Source organism: Equus przewalskii, chromosome 15, assembly GCF_037783145.1.
Source record: "Equus przewalskii isolate Varuska chromosome 15, EquPr2, whole genome shotgun sequence".
Lineage (NCBI taxonomy): Eukaryota > Metazoa > Chordata > Mammalia > Perissodactyla > Equidae > Equus > Equus przewalskii.
The window spans coordinates 2,010,624-2,034,232 of NC_091845.1; the positions used below are offsets into that span (position 1 = coordinate 2,010,624).

General features: G+C 41.9%; 1 protein-coding gene across 2 annotated transcripts in view; it reads left to right on the top strand.

Annotated features, from left to right (window-relative positions):
* The window catches only part of KBTBD12 (kelch repeat and BTB domain containing 12), a 100,596-nt gene extending 77,797 nt beyond the window's left edge, over nucleotides 1-22,799 (top strand). For both annotated transcript variants that reach the window (XR_011526795.1, XM_070574548.1), the window contains one exon: nucleotides 20,019-22,799. Coding sequence is in view for 1 of the 2 variants with exons in the window: in XM_070574548.1 (XP_070430649.1) it covers nucleotides 20,019-20,200 (182 nt within the window). In the remaining variant the exon portion in view is untranslated. The remainder of the gene's footprint in view (nucleotides 1-20,018) is intronic.
* The last annotated feature ends 810 nt before the right edge of the window (nucleotides 22,800-23,609 follow it).

Sequence of the window (23,609 nt, forward strand, 5' to 3'; positions counted from 1 at the left end):
AGATGGTGGTGATGGTTGCGCAACTCTGTAAATATACTAAAAACCACTGAATTACACACTTTTAAAAGATGAATGTTATGCTATATGGATTGTATCGCAATAAAACTGTTATTAAAGAAAGAAAGTCAAAGCTCTGCCCCTCCCTGCCCCCCAGAGTAGTCAGCTTTTGTGTTTGGCACTAATAGGGAGAATTAAACTGAATTGCCCACAGGGAGAATGCATGGAAGTGGGTTCTTTGAGTGGAAGAGGCAGAAATGGCTCAATCCAGGGTCAGAAATTTAGTTTTCCAGAGACAAGAGAGAAGACAGTGGTGGCAGATGACACCTAGTGGCAGGAACCTATATTCTGCTCATAAGAGCCTCCGAGAGATGAAAGCATTGTGGTCTTAGGAACTTGCAAAAGATTCCTGTGCCCATGCTTGGCACACAGAAATCCTGCCTTTCCAGGGACCAGGAGGGCTTAGACAGCAGGCATCTTGGTGATAACTGTAATGAACTGAATACCAAAGACCCCCTCCTGTGTTTTCTAGCTTGGGGATGCCCCCAAGATTCCTGTATATCCCACAAGGAGGGGTTGCTCCCAGGGAGCTCAGCCAGCTCCCTGCTGACGAAGCCCCCACTTTGGCTCTTGTTCTCTTTAGTCTGTTTGCCCCTAACTCTCTGGTACAGGATCCTCTCCCCTAGACCCTACAGCAGCCAGTTGGCACACAGACTTATTTGCGATCTGCAGCTACTCTTCCCTCCCTCCTGGGTAACCCTGGACATCCAGGAGCACGCTGAGGCAGCAGGGAGGCCTGCTGTTCTCCATTTCAGCTCTGCACGGGCCAGGGCTTTGGGCAGAGAGCTTTCTCCCCAGAGTCCAGTCATACGTCCTTCCTGCTTTCAGGCCCCTCAACCCAGCTGAGACGTTTTCACCATCTTCTTGGGCTAACTTGGAGGGGACTCAGGCAATGTTTTCACTTTGGTCTCATTCCCTCCAAAACTGTCCTTCCTCCACCCAGGACTGGAGAAGCTCTCCACCTCCCCTATCTGTCTGCAAGAATTTCCCTCAAACCACCGCTCTGTCTTCTCTAGACCAGCCTGGGGCCCAGGCTTAGTGGTGGAAAGTCTACAGAGGACAAACCTGAATTGTCAAAAAGAGAAAATGCATTGCAAAGTATTTCAAAAAATAAATTATCTCACTAACAAACATAGAATAAAATTGACAGCTGACAGTTACCTCGTGTTGACTCTACTAGGGGCTTTTCTAAGCACTTTCCGTACGTTTATTTGATCCTCACAACAGCCTGTGAGGTAGATACTGTTATTATCCTTGTTTTATAGGCGCAGAAACTGAAGCTGCCTGAAGACTTCACACAGAGGGTAAAGGTTGAATCTGGGATTCAAACCCAGATAGTCTGGCCCCAGAGTCTGTATTTTTAACCAGTAGGCTAAACTGTCTCTCCATGTGAGACAAATTAAAGCAGAATATTTGGGTATGGAGCCTGGGCATCAATATTTTTTAGAAGCTCTTCAGATTATTCTAATATGCAGTCAGGGTTGAGAACCACTGCCCTGGCTGATGTCTGTTGGTTTCATTTATTCAACAAACCTCTATTGAATGCCCTCTAGGTAGTAAGTCTGTGTTAAGCCACAGAGATTCCAACATAAACATATGCAGTCCTGGCCCTGAAGGAGCTAAGTGAGGGCAAAGTAGGAAGTTGCTACATAAGTGATGATGTCTCGGCCAGCCGCTTAGAATGTAGCTGTGCTCTATAGAGAAATAGCTGATTCCTCGTTTAGAGCACAGAAACTACAAGGTAAGCTTAGGATAGCTTGTTATACCAGAAAGCAAGTGAGCTGTCAGAGACTTAGGGAGTCATATCAAAAAACAGAGAAGCCAGCCTAAAAGGGCAGTCACTGGCCAAATTTGGAATAATTTAAACATCAAAAATCATAATTGTTTATAGTTGATTGAAGCACATTGAGTAAAAAGCCAGCTAATAAAATGTAGAAGGAGATAAAATCATCACTTTGTAACCCGTAATATAGTAACTGGTTCAGGCAAAATCACCAGTGGATACTAAAAGCATTGGTTGAAAGGTTATGAAGAAGAGGATATGCGCATGGCACCAAAGTATTACCCAATGTTAATCACAATACTAGTACTAGTTACAATGAGAAAAAATATGCACTTTTACAGTGGCAAAACTGGATGGTCACCATTGTAACCAAATGATCATCATTAATAATGGGATAAATTTATAATGTTTTCTTTCTGTGTAATATATTATGAAGTATTCTTGCCCCCTGCGTAGCCAAAATGCTTAACTTGTGTCTAATCAAGCCTGTAGGCTTCTGGTTCATAGGAAATACAAGCGAGAAGAACAAATTAAATGACCCTATGAGGAAAAAAATAGATACATTCAGAATGTGGGACATTCAACAAGAAAACTGGCCTGGGGGCCAGCCTGGTGGCGTAGTGGTTAAGTTCGTGTGCTCTGCTTCTGCAGCCTGAGGGTGGCAGGTTTGGACCCCGGGCACAGACCTATGCACTGATCATCAGCCACGCTGTGGTGGCGTCCCACATACAAAATGGAGGAAGATTGGCACAGATGTTAGCTCAGAGACAATCTTCCTCAAGCAAAAAGAGGAAGATTGGCAACAGATGTTAGCTCAGTACCAATTTTCCTCACATACACACACACAAAAGAAAAGAAAACTGGCCCAGACTCTTAAAAATGTTGTCATGGGAAAGAAAAAAAACCAAGATGGTGCTATCTGAAATGAAAAAAGACCAAAAAGATATAAAAACCAGATATAATCTGTGAGAGTTTATTGGATTCTGGTTTGAAAAGAACAACTATGTAAGACACTTTTGGGCCAACTGGGTAAATTAGAATATGAACTGGATATTATTCAATGTTATGGAGTTAATGTTGTTTTTTCTTAGGTGTGATCATGGTATGGTAATTATGTAAATGAATATCGTTATTCTTAGAAGAAGCATGCTGAGTATTTAGGGGTGAAGTGTCACGTCTGCAAATAATTTTGAAGAATTTCAGGAAAAAATGTATGTGTGTGTATGTGTGTATATGTGGGGGGGGCAGTAAAGGAAATATGGAAAAATATTAACTATTATTGAATCTGGATGCAGAATCTACAGGTATTCATTGTAGTATTCCTTCAACTTGTCTGTTCCAAATTTCTCAAAATAGAAAGTTGAGAAAGAAACAAAGCTTTGGCAGCCACTAGCTACGGTAGCCACTATACTATCAATTTTTATTTTACCCTAGGACTACTAACTACAGAAAGAAATATAGTATGGTTGAATTTGTCTGTTTTACACTTGGTATTTTGGTCCTCCCTGGTGAAATTGTACTAAAACTGTGATATCTTGAAGGAAAGTTGCTGCTTTTATTTTCAACTTTAAATATACCATATATTTATACTGTATATGTCATATATACAACATCTGTTTCCAAAAAGAATGGAGACAATTTCTAGAAGAAGCATAGATACAATAAAACTAAAAACATGCTCAGTAGTAAGTAGAGGGGGTAATTTTATCAGAAAACCAAAGCCAAGAAAAACTTCCAGAATTTAATTCAGCTTCCTAGCCACCAAGGCAAAGAAGGAAAAATGATGGGTTCTAAAGTTCTTGTTGTGAGAGGCATGTGAGAGCTTCTGCTGCTTCTCATCCTATATGTGCCTTATTCTGTTCTCTCTCTTCCATCTGTGTTCTTCTCAGGGACCTCCCATGATACAGGGCAAGATAGTTCAATAGCCATCAGTTTCACCCTGCTCTTCCACTCTGGCCTGATAGCACTGCTCCTCTAGATGCTAGAGCAGTGGACTGTGAATCAGATCATGTGTGGGCCGTCAGGACGGTAATATTCTCCAACTGATAGCACCTCCTGTCACTAGGGAGTGAGAAGTTACAACGCTATCCTGAAATCCTGTGGCCTCACTGCATCAGTTCCTGTCCTGACTGCTAACGGACTGGTTCCCTCTGCCACACCACTGGACCTATTCTTTCCCCTCTACACCATTTGGCTTCATTTTCCAATTCAGTTTCCAATAAATAAAAGTAATCATCTGTCTTAAGTTGAGCTCCCTGGAAAGTAGACACTGAAACAAAGATTTGAGTGTAAATAGTTCCAGAGGCACTAAGCGGGAAAAGAGAATGAGACAGGAGAAGAGTGAAGCCATAAGGGAGTATTAACTGGCAGTTACTGCTGTGGGTCATTGGGACTCAATCCCATTGGAAAACTGAGAGACTCTATGGAACACGCCTCGGAGTTGTTCCCTCCCAGAGGGTAGGGAATCTGAGGTATTTATCCTCAGACTGACTTCCTGTGCTCCCAATTTGCCCCACTTGAGCTGAGAGAAAAATCCTCAAAGAGTAGCAGGTGGATGTAATCAGCATGTTCTGGAACAGTGATCAGAGAGGGGCTATGGCTGACAGCTCACATGTCAGTATATTACTGACAGTCTCCTCCGCCATCTTAACCCCCAACCTTTAAACAAGGAAGGTTTATTACTTTTAACTAAAAAGATACATCTGAACAGATTCAGCTTGTATGGTTTTCGCCAAGTGTCATTGTCTCATCTTGCACCAGCTTCTTTCCACCATGTAATCACTGGTTTTACATTCTTTTTTCTAGAATGCATCCAAGAATAGGAACTCAGCCTCCATGCTCTGTGCTAAACTGACATACAGATCTATATATGTTTTATAAGTTTTTGCAAATTTGAAAAATTGACATTGATTTGTAAGCATTAAACAAAATTCTTTCTCCAATCGCTATCAACTAGGAAAGGCTTAAGAAGTCTGCTACTCTCTGGACTTCAGGCAGCAGAAAAGGCCTGGGATTGGTCACTGCTATTTGCAATATTGATTGACATCACAGTGGCCATGAGAGAATAGAATTTAGGGGAACTCTGTTCTTTTATAAACTTATTTGGAAATAACTTCAAACTTACAGAAAAGTTGCAAAAATAAAAATAGTGTAATGAATACACAGATTCACCTGTTGTTAACATTTTGCCCTGTTTGCTTTATTTGACATTTTTTCACTCAGTCAATCTACCTGGCTATATGTATGTATACATTCAGACAGACAGACAGACAGATACATAATTCTGTTCTGACCGTATGCAAGTAAGTTGCATAGATCTTACCCTTTCCCCTGAGTGTGTAAAATAGGAATATTCTCTTATGTAACCACAGTATGAATAACAATTTTAGGACTTTTAACATTGATTCCATACTTTTATTTATTCTACTTGACCTAATAATGTCCTTTATAGCATTTTTTTCTCTCCATACCCGTCTTGGATCATGTATTGTGCTTTGTTGACATGACTCTTTAGTTTCTTTAAACCTGGAATATTTCTACATGCATTTTTTGCCTTTCATAACATTGACATTTTAAAATAATACAATCTTCCCCCCACCCTTTTAAATAAAATATTCCTGTTTTGAGGTCTATCTGATGTTTCCTTGTGACCAAATTCAAGTTACACGTTCCTGGATGGAATATTACACAACTGCTATTATGTCGTTCTCGGGGCATCACATCTAGAGGCAAACCAAGTCCTTGTGCACCTCCTCAGCCATGTTAATCTCATCTACCTGGTCAAGAGATTGTCTAATTTCACCACTATGTAGTTACAATTTTTCCTTTGCAACTAATAGGCAATGTGTAAGGAGAGCCTTTAAAAACATGCATTTTATTTTTTTTACTTAGCAATATCTCCCAGAAATCATTCCATATCAGTGGTCTTCCTTGCTCATTTTATAGCAGTGTAGTGTTTCATTGTATGTATGTATCATAGGAACTCTGTTCTTTATTTTTTGCTAAGGCAATTTCTCAACATCTCTTTAGAGCAAAAACTAGGGCCATCCTCTTGATTTTAACAAGACTGGAACAATGGATTCCAGTCAGGATGGAGTAGCACCTTTCACCCTGTCTCTCCCACTGAATGCAAATAAAAACCGTGGACAGAGTGCGTAGAGCAGCTGTCTGAGAACTCTGAAAAGTAAATAGGAGTGGGCAGATTGGGGAAAGAAACCAGAACTTGACGTATCACCAAATCAGTGATAAGTTTCCCATTTTTTCCCCTCAATATCTCCTGACCTGAACTCTTAGGCAGCCTGAAACCTGGAACTTCACGCAAAGTGTGGACAGAAACAGCTCCAAGAGAAACCCTCTATTTCTGTTTCAAGGGTCAAGAAGAGGACTCCTTGGGTCAGAGAGAGTAGGGGAACATTTTCTTTCTTTTTCTTTTTCCATTCTCTCAGGGGATAGCAGAAGGGGCTGGGCTGACCCTTCTCTCTTGACCAGGGGAACCTTGGCCCCGAGAGGAGCGTAAGGAAAGTCCCCATTGCTTTTCTCTCTCAATCCACCGGCCACTTAGCCTGGAGGCATACACATTTGTGGAAAGTGTGCAGCAGAACATGGACTCTAAAGCCCAGCTTTTTAGTCAGAGGACCAGGAGGGAGAATAGGGAATGCCTGGGATCAGAAGAGTGTCAGAAAGATTGCAGACAGGAATGAGCTCAAGAAAGTGACCCCCTAAAGTTGGACATGAACTCCTGAGCTCACACTTGAGCTGCACATGGATGATTTAGTCCTGAACCGTATAGCACAGTCTCTGAGAACTGATCTGAAAGGTAAGCCTGCTCAGTCCCAGCCTGGCCACTTGATGATGCACACATGGAGCAGATCCAAACAGCACTGCAAGGGCTTTGAAAACTGAGCTGACATTGGAAACAGCCCCCAGAAGGGAGGTGGGAACTTGTGACCTACCTAACTGGGTCAGTTTTCTACTTTGAAAATAATCAATATTTTCCATAGGATTTAAACAAGACCCAGGATCATATAATATGATATTCAAAATGCCTAGTATATAATTCAAAATTACTTGACATACCAAGAACCAAGAAAACATCACCATCTCACAAGGAAGAAAACAAGACAAGCAACTGATACCAACCCTGAGATGGCGCAGATTTTGAAATAACTAGACAGATCTTTAAAGCAGTTATTATAATAATGCTCCAAAAAGTAAGAATGAACACTTTTGAAAGATATGTAAAGACAGGAAATCTCAGTAGAGAAATAGAAGTTATTTAAAGAAAAAAAAACCAAATGGAAATTTTAGAACTGAAAAATAAATAAAAGAATTACTGAATGGCTCAATTGCACAGTGGAGATGACAAGAAGGAGTGAATGCACTTGAACATAGACAAATAAACATTGTCAAATCTGAATAACAGAGAAAAAGATTGAAAAAGTGCACAGAGCCTCAGGGATCTATGGGACAATACTAAAAGGTCTAATGTTAATGTACATTAGATCCCAGAGGGAAAGGAGAAGGAATGTGAGTAAAGAAAAAATATTTGAAGAAATAATGGCTGAAGACTTGCCAAATTTGGCAAAGACACAAACTTATAGATTCAAGAAACTCAGCTAACTAAAAACAGGGTAAACTTGAAATAATCCACACCCAGACACATCATAATCAAACTTGTGAAAAATGAATAAAAATTAATGAAGAAGCCAGAGAAAAACAACAGCTAACATGTGAGGGAAAAATTGTTGATTTCTCAAACCATGGCGGCCAGAAGGCAATGAAACAAAATTTTTAAGCACTGAAAGAAAAGAGCTATCTGGAACTATATAGCAAGCAAAAATATCCTTCAGGATTGAGGGCAAAATTGTGATAAGATAACAATCTCAGATTGAGAAAAACTAAGAGAATTTATTGCCAGCAAACCTGCCCTAAAAAAGAAAGTTAAAGAAAAATTTTCAAATGGAAGGCAAATGATACCACAGAGAAACTTGGAACGTCAGGAATCAAGGAAGAGAAACAGAAATGGCAAATACCTGGATAAGTATAGTGGATTGTTTTTTCTCTTTATCAATTCTTTAAAATATGTATGACAAGTGACAGCAAAAATTATGACATTGTCTGATAGTGTTTTCAGTGAATGTTAATGTTACACAACGAGGACCATCTCCCCTTTGCTGACAATTACAACATGAAGTGGGGAGGGTGAGAGACTATATGGTGGTAAGTAGGTTCCTACATTCCACTTAAAGTGATAAAGTATTAATTCAAAGTAGTCTGTCAAAAGTTAAGTATGTATATTGTAATCCTTAGAACAATTGCTAAAAACATAACTATACAAAGAAGTGTAGCTAAATACTCAAGATAAATTAAAATGGGATATTAAAAATATTCAAATAGCCCCCAAAAAAAGAAGGAAACGGGAAATAGAGGAACAAAAATAAAAGAAATAGTAAAAGACCTAAATCCAAACATATCAATATTTACAATAAATATAATGGTCTTTATCAGATAATTTCATCTCATTGAGCCTCCACTTGTACTTAGAGAAAGCTTAATCTCATTTAAAAAAAAAGGGGGGGAGCCGGCCCCGTGGCCGAGTGGTTAAGTTTGTGCACTCCAATTCAGTGGCCCAGGGTTTCCCCGGTTTGGATCCTGGGCGCTGACATGGCACCACTCATCAGGCCACGCTGAGGTGATGTCCCACATGCCACAACTAGAAGGACCCACAACTAAAAATACACAACTATGTACCAGGGGGATTTGGGGAGAAAAAGGAAAAATAATGTCTTTAAAAAAATAAAAATGAAGAAAATAAAATCTTTTTAAAAAACAGGGGCCATCCCCATGGCCGAGTGGTTAAGTTCACATGCTCCACTTCAGCAGCCCAGAGTTTCACAGGTTTGGACCCTGGGTGCGAACATGGCACCATTCATCAAGCCGTGCTGAGGTGGCATCCCACATGCCACAACTAAAAGAACTTACAACTAAAATGTACAACAGTGTACCGGGGGGGCTTTGGGGAGGAAAAAGAAAAAGAAAATCTTTAAAAAAAAAAAAAAAGATGTCTTTCTCTTAAGAAAAATAAAATTAAAAAACTAATTTTCTTGAAAGAACCATTTCCTATTTTAGCTCTTACATGTACTTTAAGCATAAAACACATTTTATGTTTCTTATAAATAAACCCAGAATACTTAGTAGGAGTTTGTTTACAACTCCCATTACATGGGATGCCTATTATCCCTTGATCAAAAGTGAATTTACCTAAACTTTCTTCAATCTGGTGAAAAATATAAATCTTTGATTAACTAATTGAATTTATAGACAGAGAAAGAATGTTACTGTGCAGCATTACTTTTATAATTATGCTGGTATACTCTAGAGGACTATAAAGAATTGTTGTTCCCATCCCATTTACAGACAGGCAACTACATATACTCAGCCATTTATTTTTCTTTTGTGTCCGCTTGAATGGACTATTGGCCTCCTCCACTAGCCAAGGCAATCATCTGCTGGTCATGCCTATTTGTGACACTCATGACTGTCTTCTTTCTGCTTGAGTCAGGGCAGCTAAATTACCCCTTTCACTGACTAGTGGCTCCTTCACCACTAGAGAGGGTAGATAACACCCCTCACCTGAGGACAAGCCAACCAGCTGGACAGGCCAACTTAACCTGCGTCAGTTACTCATTTTATGACATTATCTATTCACATACTCACTCCTTCAAAATGAAATTGAATTTGAGATGGCTTATAGAGATGCATACAACACAATAAGATAGAAATTAAATAAATCAGGAAATGGGGTGAAGGGAAAGTAAAAGTAGAAAAATAAAATCAAGCAAGACGGGTAAAGTTGCCCAAAGCTCTTATGCACTGGCTATAGATAGACCACAATTTCTCTCTGATCTCCCTAGAGACCAGAGCAAAAAGGAAAGCCTGCCCTCTTATAGATTTGCAGCGTCCTCAAGAGAAGAGCAAATCACTGCTTAGAAGGTGCGCATCTTGTAAACATGGGAGAAATCTCTCCCCTTAGCTTCATATGTGGTGATGGGAAATGTCCTCAATGCTAATCCTACAATAAACAAAATGGCAAGTTAACATTTCACCAAAGAGTATGTCAGGAAAAAACAACTCTGCAAGGGACTAAAAAACTTCCTAAGTTTCAGTTTTCTGATAGTCTGTTTGAATTCAAGGATGAAATTTAGACTAACATGGTACTTCTCGAATTTTTCCACTCAAGTACCTCCAACAACAGAAAGCACCCCCTGAAACGCATGGGGGTACAGCCCAAGACAATCTACCATACACATGAAATTTCTTTGACATCTCATTATTTACCTCAGAAAGTCGTGTGAATTTCTTGTTTACTTCATATAAAATAATATTTTAAATTGCTTACTATTGGAGGTGGCAGCATGCAGGGAGAGTTTCCTGACTCCTTTAATAATTAAGATGATGTTGTATTAGTGTGTCTATTTTTGGAAAATTAACTGAATTGAAAAGAGCTGACATTAAGTTCAACTTCCAGTTTCTTTTTCCTTGTTAATATAATAATATTTCAAGACCCAAACTCACATAAATAGGTAGATACAAATGCCACCGTTGTTTCCTTGCATTATGAGCTCTGTAGGGTAGAAACTTAGGATGGCACCCAGAATGGCCCCACAAGGATATGCAGTGCCGTCAGACAACTCTGGGCAGGAGCTTTGACCAGTGTGCATTCTTCCCGAGAGCTCAAGTCTCTGTGGTCACATAAAACAAATGTTATATAATGTCTGTGATCTAGTACATTCTCTCTTTCACAGTCAAGAAAGGTTGCTGATTATCTTCTTTACTTCTTTACCACTAATGCAGTAATTTTCATTCCATGTAATTAAAATAAGAGATTTTAATAAGAGGAATATGGTAATATGCATGCATGGTTAAAAAAGAAGTCTCCCCAATAAACACTGAAATGAGTAAAAGGAAGCAAAATAAATGCAGAAAACTCTGTCTACTCTGAAATTTTAAAAGGCCCCAGGCTCGTTAATTTAAATAAGGACCCTGTAAGCCTTCATCCAGCTAAAATAAAACAAAACAAAACAAAAAGCCCAGGTGTGGCAATTGTAAAAGACACATTCCAAGACAATAGCAGAAAATGGGAAGTAGAAGGCTGCTTCACCTCTATAGGAGGAACGAGCAAGAAGCCAGAACAAGGGAGCCCTCATACACTGCTGGTGAGAGTGCAACCTGGTGCAGCCACTGTGGAAAACAGTATGGAGATTCCTCAACGAATTAAGAGTACAACTACCATATGATCCAGCTATTCCACTTCTGAGTATTTATCTGAAGAACATGAAAACACTAATTTGAAAAGATAAATGCACCCCTATGTTCATCACAACGTTATTCACAATAGCTGAGACTTGGAAACAACGTAAGTGCCCATCAAGGGAAGAATGGATAAAGAAGATGGGGCATATATATGTATACAATGGAATACTACTTAGCCATAAAAAAGGTGAAATCCAGCCATTTATGACAAGCATGGATGGACCTTCGGGGAATTATGCTAAGTGAAATAAGTCAGACAAAGACAAATACCATATGATTTCACTAATATGTGGAAGATAAACAAGCACATAGATATGGAGAACAGATTGGTGATTACCAAGGGGAAAGAGGAGGGGGAAGGGAAAAAGAGGTAAGGGGGCATGTATCTATGGTGATGGATAGAGACTAGACTTTTGATGGTGAATACAATGCAGTCTATACAGAAGCCAAAATATAATGCTATACCCCTGAAATTTATATAATGTTATAAATCAATGTGACCTCAATAAAATTTTTAAAATTTTTTAAAAAGGTTATGGACAGGGGCTGGCATCTTGGCCAGGTGGCTAAGTTTGCATGCTCCGCCTAGGCAGCCCAGGGTTTCACCAGTTCAGATCCTGGGTGCGGACATGGCGCTGCTCATCAGGCCATGCTGAGACGGCATCCCACGCAGCAGAGGCAGAAAGACGTACAACTTGAACATACAACTATGTATGGGGAGCTTTGGGGAGAAGAAGAAAAAAAGAAGATTGACAACAGATGCTAGCTCAGGTGCCAATCTTTAAAAAAGAAAAAAGAAAAAGGTTATGGACAGAAAGACAACCAGACCTTATGTAACTCCTGATGAAGTACACAGCACCACCTTTGAAATAGCCTTGCCAAAAAATCAAACCTGAATCCAATTAAGGTTTTGCATCCAAACACCAATTTACAGGAAATCCAAGAAAGAAAGAGATGTGTTAAAACAACCTCATGAGGATGCAAGCAGCAAAACCAGAGTATGGAAATCTCTACAGGACAAACACCTGAGTTTCTTAAAAAAAAACAGACAAGGAAAAGAAAAGGCTGGAAGAGGAATTCTCAGATTAATAGAGACTAAAGAGACAGATTAACATATGACAATATTACCAGAGGGGAAGGAGGGAGGAAAGAGGGCAAAAGGGGTAATTAGGCACATGTGTGTGGTGATAGATTGTAATTAGTCTTTGGGTGGTGACCATGATGTAATCTACACAGAATTCGAAATATATTACAATGTACTCCTGAAAGTTATATAATGTTATAATCCAGTATTACTTCAATTTAAAAAATCACAATAAAAAAGCATTCTGGGAAATGCGAGTGCTGACTGGATATTGGATGATACCAAGGAATCACTGTTAAATTTGGGGGGAGAGGGGATGTTGGTCTTGTGGTTATATTTTTTCAAAGGAATTACCCTAATATCTCTTTTAAAAGAGGTACATATTGAAATATAGGTGTAATGATAGGGTGTCAGATTTACTTCAAAATAATCTGTGGGGGTTGGAGGATGGGGAGATGGATGAGGAGAAGAAGGTGGAAACAAAGTTGACCATGAGTTAATGATGGTTGAAGTTGAGTAATGATATTGGAAGGTCGTTATACTTGTGTTATGGACTGTATGTTCATGTCTCCCCAACATTCTTATGTTGAAGCCATAACCCCCAATGCGGTGGTATTTGGAGGTGGAACTTTGGGGAAATAATTAGGTTCAGAAGAGATCATGAGGGTGAAGCCCCCCATGATGGGATTAGTGCCCTTACAAGAACAGGAAGAGACACTAGAGCTTCCTCTCTCTGCCATGCCGTGTGAGGATACGAAGGAAGGCAGCCGTGTGCAAACGAGGAACAGGCCTCACCAGAACTTGACCAAGCTAGCACCCTGATCTCAGGCTTCTCAGCCTCTAGAACTATGAGAAATAAATATCTTGTTGTGTAAACCAAAAAAAAGAGAAAAACCAGAAACCAGAGCAGCTGTAAAAACATCTATGTGTTTAGCCACCTATAGTCCAAGCCCTCTCCCTTTACGCTTAGGAGGACAGCCCTGCTCCCACTGGGAGGCTGGAAGTGGGAGCCTTCGTCATCTCCCCCTCTGATAGACAGTCCCAGGGTTGGGCCCATCAACCTCTCACTCCCAGGACTCTGAAGGGAATGGCGGTGTTCCCAGCAGTAGTGCCCCAGCCACGGCAGCCAGCAGTGTATAGGAGCCAGGGTGGCACTCCGGCCGGATTGGGCCCACCGCCAGGCCTCCAGCTTCCCTCAGTCTGGTGAGCCACCTTCCTTCTAATAAATCCCCATTTTGCTGAAGCCAGCCCAAACTGGTTTCTGTTGTTGCTACCAAGAACTCTAATACAACAGGCATGACTCCTTTTGCATTTAACAACACAACTTTAAAATATATGAAACAGTAACGGTTACAAATCATAACATAAATGGATAACTCTACACATGGACTTTGAGATACCGTTCTCAGAAATCAACAGCTCAAATAGATTAAAACACTAAAGCAGAAAGAGATTTAGAGCTTTGTGTCTATTTAAGTTTTAATTTAAGCTAATTACAATTAAATAAAAGTTAAAATCAGCTCCTCGATCTCACTAGCTCCGTGTCAAATTACTCGATAGCACGTGTGTCTAGTGGTTACTGTATTGGATAGTATGGACTATAGAGCATTTCCTTCATCACAGAAAGTTCTATTGGACAGACCTGGTATAAGAAAATGTGATGTACAGGCAAATATCACTTGATTGCGCTTTGCAGACACTGAGTTTTTTACAAATTGAAGGTTTGTGGCAACACTTGCTCCATAGTGTTGAACAAGACTATCAGTGCCATCTTTCCAACAGCATTTGCTCACTTTGTATCTGTGTCACATTTTGCTAATTCTCGCAATATTTCAGACTGTTTCATTCTTATTATATTTGTTATGGTGATTTGCGATCAGTGATCTTTGATGTTACTATTGTATTGTCTGTGGCACCACCAACCACGCTCATATAAGACAGCGAACTTAATTGATAACCGTTGTGTGTGTTCTGACGGCTCCACTGACCAGCCTTTTCCCTTCTCTCTCCTCCTCCTTGGGGCTCCCTATTCCTTGAGACACAACAATATTGAAATGAGGCCAATTAACAGCCCTACAATGGCCTCTGAGTGTTCAAGTGAAAGGAAGAGTGGCACGTCTCTCACCTTAAATTGAAACCTAGAAGTGACTGAGCTTCGTGAGGAAGGCATGTCGAAAGCTGGGATGGGCTGAAAGCTGGGCCTCTTGCACCAAACAGTCAGCCTGCTGTGAATGCAAAAGTTCTGGAAGGAAATTAAAAGTGCTACTCCAGTGAACACGAATGATAGGAAAGCAAGACAGCCTTATTGCTGAAACAGAGAAAGTGTGAGTGGTCTGGACAGAAGACCAAACCAGCCACAACATTCCCTTAAGCCAAAGCCTAACCCAGAGCCAGGCCCTGACTCTCTTCAATTCTCTGAAGGCTGAGAGAGGAGGAAGCTGCAGAAGAAAATTTGAAGAACCAGCCAGCGGAGGCTGGTCCGCGAGGTTTAAGGAGAGAAGCTGTGCCCATAACACAAAAGGCGAAGCAGCACGTGCTGATGTAGACGCCGCAGCAAGTTACCCGGAAGATCTAAGTAAGATATTAATGCAGGTGGCTACGCTGAACAACACGTGTGCGATAGAGACACAACAGCCTCATATTGGAAGAGGATGCCATCTAGGACGTTCACAGCTAGAGAGGAGTCACTGCCTGGCTTCAAAGCTTCAAACGACAGGCTGACTCTCTTGTTGGGGGCTAATGCAGCTCGTGACTTTAAGTTGAAGCCAATGCTCCCTTTTTTTGTTAGTGCCCTCGAGTCGATTCTGACTCCCAGTGACCCTGTGTACAGCAAAGTGGAACCATGCCTGGTCTTTTGTGCACCATCCTCTCATCTTCCGGTGCTGGATCAGACAATGCTCCACTGCTATTCACAGGGTTTTCAGAGCCAATTTTTTCGGAAGTGGATGGCCAGGTCCTTCTTCCTAGTCTGGAAGCTCCACTGAAAACTGTCCACCATGGGTGACCCTGTTGGTATTTGAAATCCCAGTGGCACAGCTTTCAGCAACACACAGCTGCCACGATATGACAGCCAACAGATGGATGGTGTGGTTCCCTGACCGGGAAACATACCCAGGCCACATAAGGGAGAGCACCAAATCTTAGCCACTAGAACAAAAGGCTGGCTATAGTGCTCATTTATCATTCCAAAAATCCCAGAGCCCTCAGGAATTATGCTAAATCTACTCTATAAATGGAACTTTATAGGGTCTGTGCTCTATAAATGGAACAACGAAGCCTAGATAGCAGCACATCTCCCTACAACATGGTTTACTGAATATGTTAAGCCCACTGTTGAGACCTGCTACTCAGAAAAAAAAGATTCTTTTTGAAATATTACTGCTTGTTGATAGTTCGCTTGGTCATCCAAGAGCTCTGGTGGAGACACACAGTGAGATTACTGTTTTCATGCCTGCTCAGGCAATATCCGTTCTGCAGCCCATGGACCAAGGAGTAATTTTGACTTTCAAGTCGCCATTCTAAATGTTATTAACAACATTTGTGATTCACGGGGAGAGGTCAAAAATATCAACATGAACGGGAGTTTGGAGGGAGGTGACTCCAGCCCTTATGGACGACTTTGAGGGCTCAAGACGTCAGTGGAGGAAGTCACTGCAGATGTGGTGGAAACAGCAAGAGAACTGGAATTAGATGTGGAGCCTGAAGATGGGACTGAGTGCTGCAATCTCATGGTCAAACTCTAACGGATGAGGAGCTGCTCCTTGTGGATGAGCAGAGAAAAGGGTTTCCAGAGATGGAATCTGCTCCTGGGGAAGATGCTGGGAAGGCTGTTGAAACGACAACAAGGATTTAGAATTTACATAAACTCAGTCGATAAAGCAGCAGCAGGGTTTGAGAGGATTGACTCCAATTTTTTTTTTTTTTTTGAGGAAGATTAGCCCTGAGCTAACATCTGCCACCAATCCTCCTCTTTTTGCTGAGGAAGACTGGCCCTGAGCTAACATCCATGCCCATCTTCCTCTACTTTACATGTGGTCGCCTACCACAGCATGGCTTGCCAAGCGGTGCCATGTCCGCACCAGGATCTGAACCGGCGAATCCCAGGCTGCCAAAGCAGAATGTGCAAACTTAACAGCTGCGCCACCAGGCTGGCCCCTGACTCCAATTTTGAAAGAAGTTCTGCTGTGGGTAAGATGCCATCAAACAGCACTGCACGCTGCAGAGAAATCGTTCATGAAAGGAAGAGTCAGTCAGTGCAGCAAACTTCATTGTTGTGTTACTTTAGGAAATTGCCACAGCCACCACCCCACCCTCCAGCAACCACCGCCCTGATCTGTCAGCAGCCATCAACGTCAAGGCAAGACTCTCCAACAGCAAAAAGATTATGACTCGCTGAAGGCTCAGATGATGGTTAGCATTTTTTAGCAATAAAGTCTTTTTTTAATGAGGGTATGTACATTGTTTTTTTAGACATAATGCTACTGTGCATTTAGTAGACTACAGTATAGTGTAAACATAACTTTCACTTGCACTGAGAAACCAAAAAGTTCATGTGACTCACTTTATTGTGATTTTTGCTTTATTGTGGTGACCTGGAACTGAACCCACAATATCTCCTATATATGCCTGTGTATATGTATATACAATGGAATATTATTCAGCCATAAAAAAGAAGGAAATCCTGTCATTTACCACAACAGGGTTGAACCTGGAGGACATTATGCTGAGTGAAATAATCCAGATGCAGAAAAACAAGTAGTGTACGATCTCACTATCTGCAGAATCTAAAATAGTAAGCGCACAGAAGCAGAGAGGGAATGGTGGTTGCCAGGGACTTGGAGGGAAGAGAAATGAGAAGATGCTGGTCAAAGTCTAAAATCTTTCAGTTATAAGATGAATAAGTTGTGGGGATCTAATGTATGCATGGATCTAATGATACTGTAAGGTACACTTGGAAGTTGCTGAGAGAGAAGATCTTAAGTGTGCCCACCACACACGCACACAAAGATAACTGCATGAGGTGATGGGTGTGTTAACTAGCTTGATTGTGGTAATCATTTCACAATGCATACATACATCAAATCATCACATTGTGCACCTTAAATATATACAATTTTTATTTGTCAATTATACCTCAAGAAAGCTGAAAAAAACAGATATTCACTTTCATACCTAATTTTGTACTTGTAACTTGGTAATACTTTCCTTAAAGAGAGCCACTGAAATTGTATAAGCTTTAGGTCCCACAGCACCCATCTGTTCCTGGCCTCATCAACATGCTGTGAAAAATACAGTTTCTCTATGTCCTTCTTCATTCACTAGAGCACAAGTTTTGAGAATCAGATCTGGTTGCATATTCTGGCTCTGCCACTTCTGACTATACACCTGTAGGCATGGCATTTAATCTCTCCAAGTTTTTCCTAATCTGTGAAAAGGGGATGATGTTAGTACCTGCCTCACGGGGTTATTATGAAGATGATGTAACATAATGCCTCAAAAGCAGCCACCACACAGTAAGCATAGTATGCATAGTATGCAGCAAGCATATAATGAATATCAGCTATTACTATTTTTTGGTGTTTGGGGAGTAGAAATTCTTTCAGGAAATGCAAGTGAAAAAAGACATTTTCAAACACACAAAAGCTGAAAGAGTTTGCCATAAGACCTCTTCTAAAGTGTATACTTAAGGCATAAGGAAAATTATCTCAGATAAGTCTAAGATGCAGGGCCAGCCCAGTGGTGTAGTGGTTAAGTTTATTCACTCTGCTTCGGCAGCCTGGGGTTCATGGGTTCGGATCCCAGGCACGAACCTACACACTGCTCATCAAGCCATGGTATGGCAGCATCCCACATACAAAATAGAGGAAGATTGGTACGGATGTTAGCTCAGGGACAATCTTCCTCACCAAAAAAAAAGTCTAAGATGCAAGAAAGAATGAAAGTGTAAATATGTGGGTTATTCTAAATAAACATTTACTATATAAAACAATAAAAATAATGTCTTGTGGAGTTAAAAAATAATATAGAATTAAAATGCATATCAAAAATAGCTAATAAATTGGCAAGGAAGTGAATACAATTAAACTATTCTAAGGGCCTCCAAAAGGAGAGTCACGATTTTATTATCTTTAGATCTTGGCAAGTTGAGTATGCATGTTTTACTTCCAAGGATAACCACCAAAAGGATAGAAACAGAGTTTATAACTTCTGAATCAGTGGAGGGAAAGAAATGGAATGATAAGAAATACTAAGCCAATCCAAAAGACAGCATCAAAGAATAAAAGAAAGAACAAGTGAGATAAGGACAACCCACAAATGGAATGGTAGATTTAAATCAAGATACGTCAGTAATTGCATTAAATGGAACTGGACTAAATTCTCCAGTTAAAAGACAAAGATTGTCAGAATGGTTTTTAAATTCATACTTTTCACTATTTACAATGTTAGTCAAAAGAATTCTGGTGGTACTTATTCTAGAATAAGAGGATTACTTATAATGATAAATTTATAAATGATAAAATGTATATTACTTAATAACAACTCAAAATGTATACACTAAAAATTGACAGAACTAAAAGAAGAAATATACAAATCCATAATCTTAATGGCATATTTTATCACAGCTCCCTTAGTAACTGACAGAACAAGACCCCCCCCAAATCATAAATATGCAGAAGAGTTGAACAACACGACCTAATGAACATATATGGAGCACTGCACCCAGCAACTACAAAATACACATCCTTTACAATCACACATAGACCATTCTTAAATATTGACTTTTATCTGCCAGGACTGGGTACTTTTACATACTTTATTTCCTCTAATCATCATAAAATTGTGAAATAGACATCTGGGCTGGAAATCTTCCATTTTCCCCTTCATATTCACCCTGTCCTCTTCCCTATCATGTTCTGTGTCCCGCGAGGCTGATCTGTATGGGCTGCATTCATAGGCTCCTTTCCCCTCTGGCTTCTGGTTGGGTTCAGCCAATGGGAGGCAAGAGCAGAAATTGTTGGGTGAAAGGTAGATAGGGTCAGGGTATTTATTCTCCCTGCACCCTCCCTGGGGGATTGCCAAGCATAGCTGCATCCATCTTCCCCTAGCTAAGTCTGCTCCTGCCAGGCAGCGCTCTCCAGACGGCTGCCCTCTCCAAGTTCCAGTATCCATTCCTTCCCCTTGTTTCCTTTCAGGTTGAGGAGTGGTAATGGTCCTTGCTATTCTTAGTCTGGAGTACTGTGCCATCCCTTGTAGGTCTTCCTAAACCCTGCCCACACCTTTCCAACAGTCCCTTTACTAAACTTTCTTCAATTTACCCAGTTTGAGTATACCATCTGTTTCCTGCAAGGACCCTGTCTGTGTATTGGCATCCTATCTGCATTTAAGGAAACATAAGCTCAGGGAGGTCAACAACATGCACAAGGTCACATTACTCTGGCTGTACCTCTTCTCATGGGTGTAGAAATAAAGACAGTTTCATTCCTTGCTCCCATCATTAATAAATCCTTAGCATGGTGTTGAAGCATCCTTTCAGTTTTAGACAATAGTATGCCCTGTCAGTATGTCTTGAATGATTTTTGAATGTGAGTTGTAACATGGCCTTGCTTAGTTTCTTAATTATAAGGAACACTGTGTCTTCCATTTAAAGTATCTGTATTCGATTGTTTGTTAATTAGTTTTTGGTGCATAATACCTTTTGGAGGAAGTTGTTTAATACAGGATAATGACCTTTGAATTTAATACCCCCATGATAATTTGTCTTCCTACTTTACTGTTTTTCAGATCGCCATGAAGTTATCTCCAAAGAAATATTGGAGTTGGATCCATGGGAAAATCAGTGGAATGTTGTAGCCATCAATGTCCTCATGCATGACAGCTATGATGTCTGCCTGGTGGCCAGGATGAATCCCCGAGACCTCATCCCCCCGCCTTCAGATTTGGTGGAAGAAGGCAATGAGCACTGAGGTCAGCGATGCTATAGGACCTCCTGTTGTGTCTGAAAAGGAGGCATTAGGAATGGAGTGAGCCCACAGGCATCCGTCAGCCACCTAGGACATGTGTTGCATGTGTAGTGACCTATGTGCAAAGCAGCATATGCTGGGCACTGCAAGGGGGAGTGTGCAGAGTCTGCCCTCAGGGACCTCCAGTTGGCTAGGGTGGACAAGATACTACAAGGAGAAATGTGGTGACAGCACAAGAGAAACACAGGGTGAGTGCCACAGGAGTACAAGGGATGGAGGGACATCACACTGCTGGGGACTCAAGGACAGCATTGCCAAAGAGCAGGGCCTTTGGAGGCAGTCCCATGGGTGTAGTTGATGGTGAGGTCACAGAGAGTGCTGAGCAAAGATTGAGAAGCTTGGACCTAGTCTCTGAGCAGGGGAATCATCTCAAAATAGTGGTATTAAAGGAAGACTTCTCTTTGGGCTCTGTTCTGGCTTCAGTCTTATACAGACTGTCTATTCTCATGCCGTATACCCTTCTACTACAGTGACATTGCCCAAAACAGGGCTAGCAGTGGACTCCAGGTTCACGACAGCCCAGGCACTCAAGCCTCACCACAGTGAACAGAGGAATTCCGCCCTTGGTTGAGTCTGTGTCAGCGACAGAGATGCGGGGTTCCACGGCCCTGGTCCACTCTGGGGTTGGTACAGAGTGTCCTGGACTGGTCTTACCTGAGCTGCCCTTGGCCTTTTCTCAGATACATGTGACCTTCTACAGGTTCGCCTTGGTTGAACAAAACTGGCCTAGACCACCCAGGCCAGGGACAGACCAGGCTCTAGAATGGAGGAGAGAGGAAGCACTCCCTTTGACTGCCAGCTGCTCTCTCTGACACAGCCTTTGCAATATCTTCTCCAAGGTTGGAGAGTAAGGATGGAGCTGCCTGCTTCAGCCCACAGTTGAGCATAATCAGAAAACAGCCACTCCCAAAATATATTTTCGTGACAACATTTAAACACATAGGAAATCATCTGTTCTTTTACTCGCCATCTATACTTCTGGAAGCACAGTGGTTCAAAGAATGCATTTCAGTGGCTGTTCTTCAACAACTCAAGAGTTTCGTGTTCCACAAGTCTCTTTTTGAAGCAGGAGTGGTCAGTGAAATTCCCTAGAATTTTCTCAGGGGAGACAATCCGAGACTGTGACAGCTCTTCTTTGGTGCAGAGTTGTGTGACTGTAATGTCTGTTAGTCCATGTCCCCAGCTTCCAGCTGTTAGCCCAGGCAGGAGAGGCAGGTCCATGGAAACAAGCCAAGTGGAAACTTGCTTCTGCCGCCATGAAGGGGGGACCACTTAGACCCAGGGGAAGTTGTCCCTGAGTAGGCTAGACTCTAGGAGGGCAGGGGCCACATCTATCTCTCTGCAGTTGTGCCCCAAGTACCCATCACAGTACCTGGCACATGGTGGCTCTTTGAGTGGCCTGCATGGGGTAGCATTTCTCAATTTGACGGCTTGGTCTCTGAGCACATCTAGGAACCTGAGTTAAAATGAGCTAGTTCTTCTCCCTGGTGAAGGGTCACAACCTTGGGTTCTTTCTCTTGTTGCAAAGGCAGAGCAGTTCCTCCAAGTGGGCTGTGCTGGCTGGTGGCAGCCGCGGTTAAGGATAAACCCTCCAGGTCTCTGCTTCCCTGACTTCCTCTTACAAATCGTGCACCTACTCCATCTGCTCCAACAGACTAGAAGCTGCCACATTTCCCTGGATCAAGGAGGCTTTGTTGGCGTGTCATGACACATTTCTAGATGCACTGGGTTCAAGACCTAGGCTCTAGTCCCAGCTCTGCTACCTAGCTAGCCACGTAAGCTTGGGCCAGATGACCTTTCCAAAGCCTTATTTTCCTCATACGCAGAATGGGAGGAAAAATACTTTATAGGGTTGGTGTGAGGATTGAGTGAGAAAGTGCTGAGCACAGTGCCCGCTGGACACCAAAACAGTCAACATTCTTCAGCTGCCATTACTTTTATTGTTATTATCACTGTAATCAGCATTTCCCAAAGCACAGTGCCCCAAACAACTAGACGCAAATGCTGGAGTGGCCTCTCTTGGGATTTTAGGGAGCGAGGTGCGTGTTGTCTAGATAGTTCTTAGTTTCCCAGCCCCAGCCCCTCAGCTGCTCCCGCTGGTGTGCCGATCGACAAGGGCAGGTTTCCTTTAGTGTTTGCTTCAAGCCCTGGCTGCTCCTTGTCTGACTGTCATATTTGTGATTAAAAACAAGCAGCCCTGCCCTCCTGCTGTTAGGTAGCATTAGAGATTCACTTTTGGAACCACATTGTCCTCTCACTCCTTTTCTTCACTTTAACTGACGGCTGAATCAATGATGCATGGAGGACTCCTAAAACTTTGACTGTTTGCTAGTTCTTAGCTTTGTGAAGCAGGGTTGTTTGACACTGAGCAACAGAACACAAGAGGAAGTGATCAGATGCTGAGGCTGATGGAAGACTGCAGCTGTCAGCCGCCCCCGGTCAGTCTGTGTTCATCGAGAAAAAGCCATTGTTCTCACTGATTAATTTCATAATGAGCAAATGCTTTAAATTTGAACATATAAAATAAAATTTTACTAATAAAGGATCGCTTTCATTTTGTTTTTCATGTTGCAATTCAGTGCAAATCTCATCTAGAGAAGGGGTTCTCATGCCTGAGAAGTGCTGAGAGTCACCAGAGTTGGGGACAACCAGCCAGAGGATCACTAGGAGCAGGACCCAGAGGCCAGGCCATGTGAGCTGGGTGAGGGGCAGGAGGTGGTCCCATTTCCAGGGTGGCTGAGGCACTAGAGGATGTCAGGAACAGGAGATGAGGCCAGTCACAAAAGACCTCGATGCTTATGCCTCCGCAACACACTTTCAAGCAAGGAAGTCCTTTAAGAACATCCGTCTACAGCCCAGTGTGGACAAGCAGGGTGAGAGCAGACATGGGCAGACGGGCAGGAGGCCTGGCAGGAGCCCGTATCAAGGAAGCTGAGCTGCCTAGCGGCAGTGGGAACCATCGAGTCCTGTGCAGCTGGAAATTGGGAGAGTCAGCAGTTGGCTGGCCGACACTGAGCAGGGAGATGCCACCTCAAGAGAACGGCTAGTCAGCCAAATCCAAAGACCAGAAATATTTCCAGGGATCCCCTCCACGTTAAAGTGTTCCTTAAAGAGAGCCACCACTCAGATGGCTTCAGCTGTTCACCCCAGGCCTGGCTGGAAACACCAAGAGAGAGAAGAGGCTGTGGGGGACTGGAATTGGCCACCCCAAGATATGTCTCTTTGGCATGAGGATTATTTTGGGGCTGGTTACTTTTAAAAACTGCAGACAGGAAAGAAATGGAAAAGTAGAATTTACTTACCCTTTGTTAAGAGACATTTCCATTTGTAAGAGAAATCTCCATCTGTAAAG